Source organism: Callionymus lyra, chromosome 10 (assembly GCF_982586985.1).
Source record: "Callionymus lyra chromosome 10, fCalLyr1.hap1.1, whole genome shotgun sequence".
NCBI lineage: Eukaryota > Metazoa > Chordata > Actinopteri > Syngnathiformes > Callionymidae > Callionymus > Callionymus lyra.
In genome coordinates this window covers 17998504-18011169 of record NC_141827.1, presented here as the reverse complement: position 1 = coordinate 18011169, position 12666 = coordinate 17998504, and the positions used below count along the sequence as shown (strand labels likewise).

General features: G+C 38.3%; 1 protein-coding gene across 2 annotated transcripts in view; it reads left to right on the top strand.

Moving 5' to 3' along the window:
• The first annotated feature begins 1247 nt into the window (after nt 1-1247).
• The window catches only part of LOC148070828 (chemokine-like protein TAFA-1), a 123857-nt gene continuing 112438 nt past the window's right edge, over nt 1248-12666 (top strand). For both annotated transcript variants that reach the window (XM_087800528.1, XM_087800527.1), the window contains exons 1-2: nt 1248-1573; nt 3256-3391. In XM_087800528.1, the coding sequence (XP_087656654.1) occupies nt 3268-3391 (124 nt within the window). In that variant the 5' untranslated portion in view covers nt 1248-1573; nt 3256-3267. The remainder of the gene's footprint in view (nt 1574-3255; nt 3392-12666) is intronic.

The following is a 12666-nucleotide window of genomic DNA, read 5'->3' as shown; positions in this document are numbered from 1 at the left end:
TTTCAGATGGGTGTTGCCTTTTTTTTTTTACCATCTAATAAAGTGTTTTCAACCATGTCACGAAACTTCCGATAACCCTCATACACAACTGTGTTGGAGATACTCTGACTCGCTGGGCTGGATGGATGTTAACATGCAATGAAGAAATGGTGGTCTGAGACCACAGAGAAGCTCCTCAAAACAAACTTAAAATTGAAAGGACTACAGAGAATGACTTGGTCAGCAGGAAATGACACAATATGAAGAAAAATATTTTGCATTTTATTGACTGTGCAAACAAGTGGATCTGTCGTTATCCACCGATGAACACCAGGACAGTCTTTCGTCTTTAAATAGTTAAACATTAGATTTCGGTGTGATTTTATAATGGTAGTTCTAGAACACAAAATATTCATGGTTTAAACTATTTCCACAGAATCTTAACACTTTACATTCTCAAAGTGATTCAGGGTTTTTTTGCAGTACGTTCACTTTTTATACACAATGAGTATTTTATGGCGACTGTGATGATACCGTGTATAACCTTATTTGTGTAAACCTCGAAGAATTCAAAAATAATTTTAAATCCGCTCTATCCTTTATTTATCTTCACTTATACAGTCACACAAACTTCAGAAGTAAAAAAGAACATTCTGTAAAGGAGACATTGACATGGGGTGAAGTCTGGATTAGACACCATGCAGCTGGATACCCATTTTATTTTAGCTCTGCTATTCTCAGAAAAAAAACACTCCAATCCAGGAAGTGAGTCAGCCACAAGCAGGTGCGTGGGATCGACATATTGTTTAGTAAAACAGGTAAAAAAAACAATGAGAAAAGCTTGTGAGAAACTTGTTTTCACCCGCACGACTAAAACACACCAGGGACCGTCAGCATGTGATGAGTGATGGTGTTGATGCAACTCTTGTCTTGTGGCTGGAGACACCCCAAAGGAGGTCTCGAGTGCGGAGGATAAGAGCGACTCATGTCTCAGGGAAAGAGCTTCTCGTCCTTTTCCACAGACACATTCCTCCGGGCGTCGAGGAGGGAACCTCTGCTGCGTAAAGAGTGTGAGGTTAATGAAACTCGCCTCTGATGGGGACCCATAGATGCAAGAAGTGGGCAGTCTTGCTTTAAGACATGTGATCTCTCTCAGCTCTCTCCCTCTCTCTCTCTCCCTCTCTCTCTCTCTTTCCAGCTGGGCTACATTGTAATACACGCTCACTCTCACAATCGCTCTGCCTCTCTGAGAAGACTGAGGCGCTCACTATCAGCTCGGCTTCTCAATAAGGGGGGACGCAGACAGAGCACTCATTCCGCTTCTTTTTCTTTTTTTTTTTCTGTACGAGAAGTAAATTAGCTCCCTGTCAAGACCTCCTGTCATCCACACCCTCTGGCTGTTTCTGATCTGGATTTGTGGTGGAACTTATCAGCTGTTGGGAGAGGATATCAACTCTTACACTCTCTGTGTATGTAAGACAAGCAGACGGAAAGCTCCCGGCGTGGGGAAAGGATGGATAAATTGAAAACAAAGAAGTGAGTCTGCCGGGGGGCAGGAAGCGACCGACCCTCATCCATCCTGAACACTGCTCAGGTAAGGGCGTCCAAAAAGACGGCTTGTGTTTTTTGGGGATGGGTGGGGCTGTTGAAGTCCAGTGAGAGATGACCTTCTTAATCTCTCATTTATCAAGATAACTTGAACATGAGTGACTCAAACACGCCTCAAGTTTTTGGTTCTAATAGTTTTTGCCAAATTAATAAAGTACTTTAAATGGCAAATAGATAACATGGAGGTTTTGTATAGAACCAGAAATGAAAATATTAAAGGACGGTTTTCTGCAGAGGTTCAGATTAACATAATTAAATCATTAATAATTGCTGAACTGAAGCTGATTCAATGTCAGTGAGTTCACTAAAAAAAAAAAAGTCTGCTTAACTTATGTACATCCCACTGAAGTCCCTCGTCTATCTGATGTCTCTGGAGGGCTTCTTTCTTTCCTCCTGTGCAAAGGGACATTAAAAGAAGCTGCTCTACATTTCATAAAAGCAGTGAAGAACAAAGTGGCGAGATTTTTGACATATGTAAAACAAACGCCCTTCACGTCCCCCATCAGTGAATGCATTGATACTCAATATGTAGGGATCAGAGGAGAGCAACAGTCCAGACTTGAGAACAAGAGCCATCAGCTGCAAATAAAGGAGCACTTTAAAATTCCAGACAGCGTGTTGTTAGAATGAAGGACTGGAGGATGTATTTTAATTTAAGGTTTCAGTGTGCTGGCCTTGAACATTCATTTAGAAGGATTGTCATCATATTTTGGTTTATAAGAGATAGAAAGCGACAAAAACAATCATAAGAAGTGTGTTTATCAAAATATGTTTGGGTTTCTTTGTTGAATTGATATGTGATTTCTATTTTATTCAGCCACTTTTCTCACTATATTATAGCTAAATATTTGTATCCACGGATGTGGAAGAACATTAGGTTTACTGTGCAGAGTCAACAAAACTTTCATGGTTGAAAACAAACTCAACCAAAAACTGTTTGATTCCATAGTTCAACCCAATTATTTAAAACGTCCATTTAAATTTACATGAAGAAAAATATAAGAAATTTGACAGGAATAAGAGCTCAAACATTTGCGACTAGGCACTGTGACGGCACATACCTCTGCCAAGTGGCTCAGTGTCAGGCTCAGGCACTGATGTGGTTACTAACAGCAAAAAAATGTTGTTTACGATTATACGTCACTGCTTGAATTAGTGGTGGTTCCATGAGAACCTCCAACATACTCATAATTGGTGATTTAAAATAAGGTAGGTATGAAGTGTTCAGGGAGTCCTCCACCTCTTCCCCTTGGTAGCTGTGACCAGCTCAAGCCCCTTTTACTTCTTTCCATTATTTTATTTTTTTACAGGACAAAAAAAAACGAATTACGTCAAATTAAGGCCGACATAACCTATATACGTGAATATCAAAAGGAAATAGAGTTTCCTTTGACGATGATGTTTCGCTGATGATATAGTGATTTGCGTGTCAGAATGGGGGAGAAGAACCTGAAGAGGAGGATGCATGAGCTGGATTTGAGGAGGAGTGAAAGTCAGTGGAAGTGCAGGGGTGAGAGAAAGAAGGAGGAAGAGAGAAGACGAGGGAGTTGAGGAAGTGAGAACACACAGGCTCTAGTATCTCATCACTTCTTTCTCATGAATGTGTCGTGGTTGAGTCGACACAACAGGCCTTCGATTTAAAGATGAGTAACTGACTTCTGTCTGCAGACCAGCCTCGTCATGTCCTGGATACTCGCCTTGTGGATTAGCCTCGGCTTCCTGTTGCTCTGTCAAGCGACCCTCTACCAGACCATCCAGCAGCACCATGTGGCCCGACCGGGTCGCACCGACATCCTCACCCTGGGTAAGTCTTACGCTCTTGGCTTCATCGTGGGAGAACTTGTTCCGATGCTGTGACGTATCTGAGGTCATCGATCGTGAGGATGGTGACTCAAAGACACGGAAGTGTGATGATGCTCAGTGGTGAGATTTATAACCCGATGTGAGCTCGACATATTTATACAGAGATGGCAGTTTTTATCAAATGTGCAGTTCTGAGCGACATATATTTTAACGAGGTGAAGAATTGTGAATAAAACTATTATGTATCATTACAATAATTTTCATCATTTAGATGTGAACATAGAAGATTAGAAATCATCATAGGCAACTTAATTTCTTTTTACATTTCTAATTTGAGGTATGTTTTAAAGAAAAAAAAAAACTAATTATTTTGTGTGAAAGAAAAGTTGTTTCTTAAAAGAAAATAAAGGTTTGGCTGGATGTTCATTGTACTGGATATAATTTGTATATAATAATTGTTAGAATATAATGAAATAAATCATCAACAAAATATTTAATTTAAATCAAATAACATTGTAGAATATATTTTTTCTCTTTATTGTGTTAAACAGGATTAAAAAAAAACAAAACAGCATTATATTTTATTATTATTTATATTATATTGCATTTTAATCATTCTAGACTGTGTCTTAAAGTAAAATGAAAAATGTGATGTTAAATGATCGAATGTCAATGTAGAAATATATTGTTATTTTTTATTTTTTTTAAATAAATTGCTTTGTTAGTCAACAATGCCCCAGTGTAAGAATATTTGAAATTAACCTGAATTTTTTAACCCTGCTTTCATTATTGGTTGTGAATAGCAGCTTCAGAAGTTGTTGCTGAATATCGAAGGCTAAGTTCACCCACAATTCAGATCTCAATCATTTTCTACTCAAACCCTCATGTCGACCAGGGATGGTATTCTTTTTTTTTAAGACTTCCTTTTTAGAGTTAAAGGCGACTAATGCTCAGTGGTCTTTGTCTTCATCTTCCTCCGAAATGATACTTCCAAAAAACATCCAAATACCTCCGTGGTGCTCGCTCGACAAGAGTAATTGTTCTGGAATAAATATATGTTATTCTTTAAACTTTTGCTACAAACGATCTTTAAATATAGACTTTTGTAAAGTTCTCCGGAACAATTCCTCTCGTCAAGGCTTCAATACAAGATGGATGTTACAGACCAGCTCCATGGAGGTATTTGGATATTTTTAAGTGTCTTTTTGGACAAAGATGAAGACGAAGACAACTGAGCTCAAGTCGCTGCAATAAAATAGATTTACATTTTTGTCTATAACTCTAAAAATGAACAGATTACTCTGAAATAAAAATCCCAACCACCGACATGAGGGTGAAGTTTGAATTTTCGGTAAACTATCGCTATAAGGTAGCGAGTCATGATGAGTTTAAGGCTGAAATTTAGGAAAAATTGAGCTCGATGTTGATTTTTTGGTTTGTTTACACTGATTTTCAGGTAAAATCTATCCCTGATCACATACCTTGAAAGGCTAAAAAATACATGTAGATAAATAATTTGGTAACAGACAGGAAGTAGCTATTCCTAACCTGTGTTATATGTAACAATAACGGCTGTATCTTAGATCCCTGCTCCAGCTTATTGCCAGCAACAGCTCGTGGTGCCGTGCAGGGGACTCCTGAGAATGTGTGGTTGTAAAACCCATTGTTTTGTCATTGGTATTATTCCCTCGGCAATTGACTGGGCAGCACGTCCCGGTTACAAGGTAGTTTAAATGTACCCTTCCCTCCATCACAGGTTTTCTTCTGAGAGTCAGAATCACAAAACACAAACTACTACCTAACATTTACTGAAAACATATATCCAGTAAGAATGGGTGATCATTTTCATGTCTCTTTAAAAAGGTGTTCAGTCAAAACCGCAGCCCCTTCAAAAATGCTATCAACACAGAAGGTGTAGAGAATCTCACTTCAACTCGGTTTATTTAATATTCAACGTGAAGATTTATTCTTCCTTCCATATACTGAGCATATTTTTAATGATTGATTTTAATTCAAACATCTTACGAGGGTAAATAAATACAGAAATCTGCTTAAATTCATGATAGTATTCAAGTATTTTAAATCTAATAATATTATTATTAACTTTAAGAAAATTAAAGTAATTGAATGAAAATTCACGATAAGCGCAAAGATGCTCTGGCAACTCATCTGGGGAGCCTATTCCAGTTTTCCGGGCGAGAGCTGTGGGACACCCTGGACAGGATGCCAGTCTGTCTCATGGCACACAAAGACACACAACCATTCACACACACATTCATTCATATGGATAATATCCACAAGTTTCCAATCAACCTCTGTATGTTTTTGGACTGTGGGAGGAAACCAGAGTGCCCGGAGTAAACCAACGCAACACAGGGGGAACATACAAACTACAACAGTTAGCTTCCTCCTCACCTGGAAGCGAACCGGCAACCTTCTTGCTGTGAGGCGATTCCACCAACCTCTGCAAGTGCGTCCCCAGAAATCTGACAATCATGTATACGTTTAATAAAGTCGAACAAATAGTGAAACATTTCACATTTTCACAGCTAATTTCGCCATCTCCAAGAGAAAAAAAACTGCTTTAGCGTAGCCGTTGTGCGGTAACTGAAGTAGTTTCTTCTCATTACTGCTGGCGTGGACGATGAGCTCCTTCCACATATGTTTGAGGTTGCATGATTTCCCACAATTTCCTTGGCCGGCTATTGTGAGCCGCACGAGCTGGAGGCGAAGAAAACACCCTATTACTCTCCTGCTAGCTACCAGAGCTTTGATCAGTGTTGCATGGATAAAAATGACAATTATATTTTCCTGCAGAAAACCTTTGGCAATTAAGCCCTTCTTCACCAGAGGGGTGAGAGTGGAGGGTGAACGCTGAGGCGGATTTAACCTAAAAAAAAAAAAAGAACGCTCACTAGTATTTCTTATGGCCATGAGGGAGCGTTACAAGGGATGCAATGGTATTGGAGGAGAGGAAAGGATTTATGTAAGCTTCTAACAATGAGCTTGTCTCCCATGCTGAACCCTGGTATCGAGTGGAACTCTCCGCAGAAGAGCCTGTTAAACAGATGTTATCGTGTGCTCGGGGTCTCTCTGCGCATCGCATTGCCAGCAAAAAATGAAGCGATTGAAGCAGAGCGACGGCAGGATCTGGCGCTCTCTCTTCTCTATGCAACGCATGGAAATGCTGGTGACTCGAAGCAGAACGTCGGAGAATTGGCTTACTTTTCAGCTGACACGTGGAAATCTGAGCGATGATAGATGGAAAAAGTTCTCAAAGTATACCCGCTGTCGTTAATTGGAACAAGAAGGGTGACGGATGAGCGACATGGAGCCGTGAATGAATTTTTAAAGGCTTTCTTTTAGTGTTTTTTGACTGGTTAGCAAGCCGGTGCAAAAGATGTACAGGAAAGTGCAGGGCTCAGTAAGTGTCGTCTGAATTATTCAGCAGTCCCGAAGGAAAGCCGGGTTAAAAAAAAAAAGAAAAGAAAAAAGACACGGTCAAAAACAACCTCATTGTAGATCTGGAGGAGTCGAGCAGGATGGATGTGTTTTGTATTTTTTTTTTCAGGACGCTTTTCCCGTCAAACAGATCAACTCCTGCACTTACTGCACAGGAAGGTTCGCATGTGTCACATATTTAGACACCCGTTTTTCACACAGGCTATTACCGGGTGACGTTTTATGAGTCCTGCGAGGAAACCGGAGCTGTGTTCAGACAAGGAGAAGGAGATGGTGCTGGACGGATATCTGATAAAAATGTGCCCTTTGAATTGATTTAGCAAAAGAAACAATTTTACGAGAACAGTTGGACTCTCTGCGCAGAAGTGAAACATTTTTTGTAAATTTGTTTCTTTAAGATTAATCCAACCGTGATCAAAGACTATAGATATAGTGAATACAACGATCATTTATTGTATTTTTTTCTTTACAAATTGTCTATTTCTTTAGGAAATATCCAAGTGCCACCTCTCCATTTATTTTAACAATATGTATCAACAGTGTGAAGCTATTGCTCATTAAGCAAAGGCCAAACCCAAAATAAAATATAAAAAGAATAAAGCAAGATTTAATTTTTTCCGGGGCGTTATTAAGGCGATTATGTTTTAGTTAAATGGTAATTAATGCTAACTTTCATGACTCACTCATACGTTTTAAATGTTCCTCTACAAGAAGCAGTAAGTCTCTCATCATGACTATGTTTTCAATGTATTCCTTTATAAAGTCCCCCCCCCCCCTTTATGAAATCTCGTCGAACATGTGTTACACTTTGTTTTTACAATGAGTCCCATGGGGCTGAAAACATCCTGGATTGATGAGACAAGTTGACAACCCTCGATGTTTGACCAATAACAGCACAGTGGGTGTGGTTATAATTTAATCTCTGGACAAACCAAGCCTTTTCAGTGGGCGGGGCTTAAGCAAATTCTATAATGTAAATATTTCAATGAAAATTGAGTTTTGTACAAACAGACAAGTACTGATGAGTACAGTAGAGGTCCAAGATCTATTTAAACACACTTAAATCAAGTTGCTAAGTGTGATATTTTGACTAGAAATGAGAAAAGTAATAATGGTAATATTAAGAGTAAGTTTAAGTTTATCTATTTATAAATGTAAACGCCTCCTTGTTGACAAACTAAAGGCTCAAAATATGTTTTCCTTCTACAATCCTTACACCAGATTGACCCACTAACATATAAAAATATGTGCTTTTTACAGAGGACAAAATCAAAGTTAAACCTCATGAGAATGAAGTAGAAACATCAACCTTGACTCCAAATGATGTATCGCGATGTTCAGACCCGGAGTAAATATGTGGTCAACGGAACAAGCAGATTCCTTGATGTTGGTCTCAAGCTCACGGAGACGACTCTCTGGTTCTCCAGGCTGCTGGGCGACTGTACCCTCTCACTGTATCATGTTTTCTTAAGCGGATTAAGCTGTCATCAATCTTGCTCGGCTGTGGAGTGGCGTTAACCGATCTAACCATGAGCCGCTCTCTCTGAATTGAAATGCTATGATGAATATTTGAATTGGAATTGATTTTATAATTTGAGAGGCTCTCGAGTGTCATCAGGGCCTGATCCCCAAGATATAAATAGAACGAATCGGAAAAGGAGAGGAGAAATAAAAGACAATTTTTTTTCTCGCTTTGCTGGTTTTGGTCATTATATAAAAGTCCACTAATGGAGTGCAAACTTTAGATTATCGCGATTTGATGGTATTTCATCGAACCTCTCAGGACGAAAAGCTTTCTCATCAAATTATTAAAACACATTTATTTACCATGGTAAGTATAAAAATAACACACTTCAAATCACAGCAGAGTGGGTGTGGTTATGGTTAAAACGGTTTAATCTCCAGAAAAAAACAAAAAAAAGTGTTTTCAGTGGGCGGGGCTTAAGCACATTTTCTAATGTTAATATTTCAATGAAAAGAGAGTTTTGTACAAACAGACACATACTGATGAGTACAATAGAGGTCCAATATCCATTTAAGATAAACTCTGTATTCTTGACCAACAACTAACATATAATCATTTTAAATCTCTTTAATATGTCATGAATTTTAATAATTGTAATATTCGATTACGTATTAGAAAAATAATTTTTACTGTTTAATATTAAAAGAATTACATTGAAAAAATGCTGTAAGTGATGGTCTGATGAAGCTTCATAAATCAGTGTCAATATTTTCAGAGTCCACTAGATGGCGGTCTCTGCGCTATTTTCCTTTGTTTTGAAAAACTGTTCCAGTTTAACATCACATTATTTTCAAACTGATGGCGCCACCTACGGATCCCTAAACAACATGACACTGCTTCATGAAGCTTTACCAGACCATCACTACTTCCAAGTACTGCATTAATCCAATTAATCCAACAAGGAAATCTTTAAATTATCCATCCAATGAAAAGTGTTTGTCTGAGTTGATCTATTTCTCAGATTTTCCAAGATGTTTTAATTTCATATGAAATAAAAACAATACATTTTTATTCATCATTATTACTTTTTCGGTAGTGATGATCTAATGAAACTTCATGAATCAGTGTCATGTTGTTATGAGGTCAGTAGGTGGCGCCAACAGTTTGAAAATGATGTGATGTTTCATTAGAACAAAGGAAAATAGTGCAGAGACCGCCATCTAATGGACTCTGAAAATAATGACACTGCTTCATCAGACGATCATCACTAAAACATGTTCTACTGCAGCCTTCTCCGAAGATGCTGAGCAAAATAAAAAACCCTGTGATCCTCAACTTTCACGTTTTCCTGCAGTTGTCGATTCAAACCCAGAATCTGCCGAAAAGATCTTCGTCTCCTGTGCAGCTGTGAGGTAAAGGAGCAGGAATTGATGTCTTCCGCTCAAACGTTGAGTGATTAACTCCCTGAGAAACACGGAGCTAAAGACTTGAAGTGAAGGTCGGGTTGAACCAGCTATTGATGCCCTCTCTTAACATGCAGATGGAGAAGCACTGGAGACAATTCCAAAATAAATGGCCTCCCGAAGTCAGGATTGAGTTACAGGTTGGATGTGACTCTTCTGTTTTGTTTTTTTTCGCCCGCCCGCTCGGGTGTCCTTCTCAAGATGGATGGTGGCCTGATTCCGGGCAGCCAATTGTGCTCGCTCGAGAAATAACCAAAATAATCCACTACGTTGACAGATGAGGCGAATGTGACATGACACACCAGCACGGCCGCCGCGCACTTCCTTACCTGCCGACGCAGCGAGAGCGATTCCTCACTGCCAGGACTGTCGCACAAATCAGGCCGGCCCTGACAGGACACGCTGTTAACTCCGGACTCGGCAAGTGTGACCAAGTCTCGTCGGTCAATCTGCCGAGGCTAATTCTCCAGCGTTGACCCTCTCGGTGTCGGCAGGAAACATCAGGAAATACTTCAATGATCCAATCATCGGGTTACACATTTTTTATTTCTTTTACAAGACATTCACATCATGGTTTGGACCTATTAGCTGCATAATTGAATATTTTATTACCTAAAGGTGTCATTTCTCAAAGAGTCGATTTTTACACCCCATAACGGTGTTGGCTGCAATCCAATGAAAACAAAATTATGAATTTATTTTCTTTTTCTCAGAGTAGAGACTCATTATTAAATCAGAGATTTACATCACTTATCTTCTAATTATACAAATTGTTGCAGGATGGTAGATTTCAAGTTAGGATTGCTGCAGCGAGCTCTGATATTGACAGGCTTGGCTAGCAAGTATACCTTTCATTTAACATTACCTTCACAGTTTAACATATTAACAGTAGTGATGGTCTGATGAAGCTTCATGAAGCGGTGTCATGTTGTTTAGAGGACAGTAGGTGGCGCCGTTTTTCTAAAAACAAAGTGAGGTTTCATTAGAATAGTTAAAACAAAGGATCATAGTGCAGAGACCGCCATCTATTGGACTCTGAAAATAATGACACTGCTTCATGAAGCTTCATCAGACCATCACTAATTCAATAGCAGTTTTACATTGAATTGTGTGCCACAGTGTGGTATAATCAAGTTAAATCAATCCTCTTTCAAAAACGAATAAAATTAAATTAAACTATATCCAACTTCGTGGGAACTTACCTGCTTGAAGACCTTGGCTCCTGCAGTGATTGGCATTATTCGCGGTCTGTGATGCCAGTAAAAGAAAAAAGCATCTTTAGCACAAGCAATAAAGTGTTAAATTAATTATGTTGGATTGGCCTGAATTTTTTTCTAATGTACTCTTTTAAGCAAAAAACAGGATTTCAATTAAAATATATTTACTGTAAGTTACATTAAAACAAGGAAAGTAAAAAAACAAAACATGATTAAATACTCTTTTAACACAGATTTTTAAAGATTATTTTTAAATAACATTTTTAATCATTCACCTTTTTTTCAGCTGATTTTTCCACATTTGATAAATTGTCAATCGCTTTCTCATTTTTGTTTCTGCAGCCAATTCTCATCCATGATTCTTTGACGATATTCTATGTTTTTGTGTGATGGTTCTGTTGAAGAGGTGTTTTTAAACTGTATTTAATTATAATAATTATATATAAAAATAACACTAATTCATATTCAATTATGATGGAAAAGATATTATGTTTCCCTTTTTAGATCATATTAAACAACAATAAAAAGGCTTGAGAAGTAAATTATTAGTTTCATTAAGCATATAAAACAACACAAGAGTCGTTTTTTTTCAACTATTTATGTCACCAGCTTCATTCTGCCCTGAAAATAGCAGCTCATGTAATATTCAGCTCTTATTTTAATTCTTTATTTTTATGTTTGCTTCAAGCTCATCTGCGTCTTCGGCAATAATTCATGCTTGCAGCAGACTTTCGTTGCGTTCTCATATAAAACCGAGGCGGTTAACTTGTTAATATCTCATTAAAGCTCAATATTAGTTTCCTGTTTAATGATAATTGAAATGATTTTAATGACTCCATTATTTAACTTTGGGCTTCTGCTGAATTGTGACGCAGGGAATGAGTTTGATTAGCGGGAAATGCTAATGTGGTCAAAGGGAGACGATCGCGAGCCGTAATTAAGAAATCCTCCGCTTTCATTGCATAAGCTGTTTAAATTCAAACGTCGCGTGTAGCTCTTAATTTTGGGGCGAACCCTGTTTGGTAAATAAGAAATGAAGCAGGATAGCTGTCTCGCTGCGAATGGGGACAGTTTGGAATTCATATATGCACATCTGAAGAATTGATTTTCTTTTTTCCTGTCGAGCGGAGGCCTGCTTTGGAAGATTGATGACGCTCTTCTGGCGACGTTTAAGAAACTTCAGCTGCTCCCAAACTCACTGCTTTCATTCCGGAACTCATTTCCATAGTTGTCTAACTTCGGTCTGCTGCGTCTCAGTTCCAGTGGCACAAACACTCAAGTTAAAAAAGACTTTTTCTTTCTTTAATCTGGGTTGATTATCTTGCTGCTTGGCTTCCTCTATGGAGACGGGAGGTTTTTTTTATAAGTATTACAGTATTATTGTGGCAGCTCGACCGTGAAGAATGGAACAACTGAAAGGTGAAATTGAAATCTCTCAAAACTTTTATGGAATTTCTTTAAAAAAGAAAAAAATCAGTATTGTGAAACTAGCGTGTTCCAACCTTTTCAGTAATTGAAGGGATTGAACTTTCAAGTAGTTGAGAAATCCGAAAATGTTTCATGAAGAAAGTTTCAGCGATAATAATGATGTGTCTGAGATAATGTCCAATTTGTCACACGACACAAATGATCTTAATTCCTTCTTTTAATGTACTTGTATTCATAACAA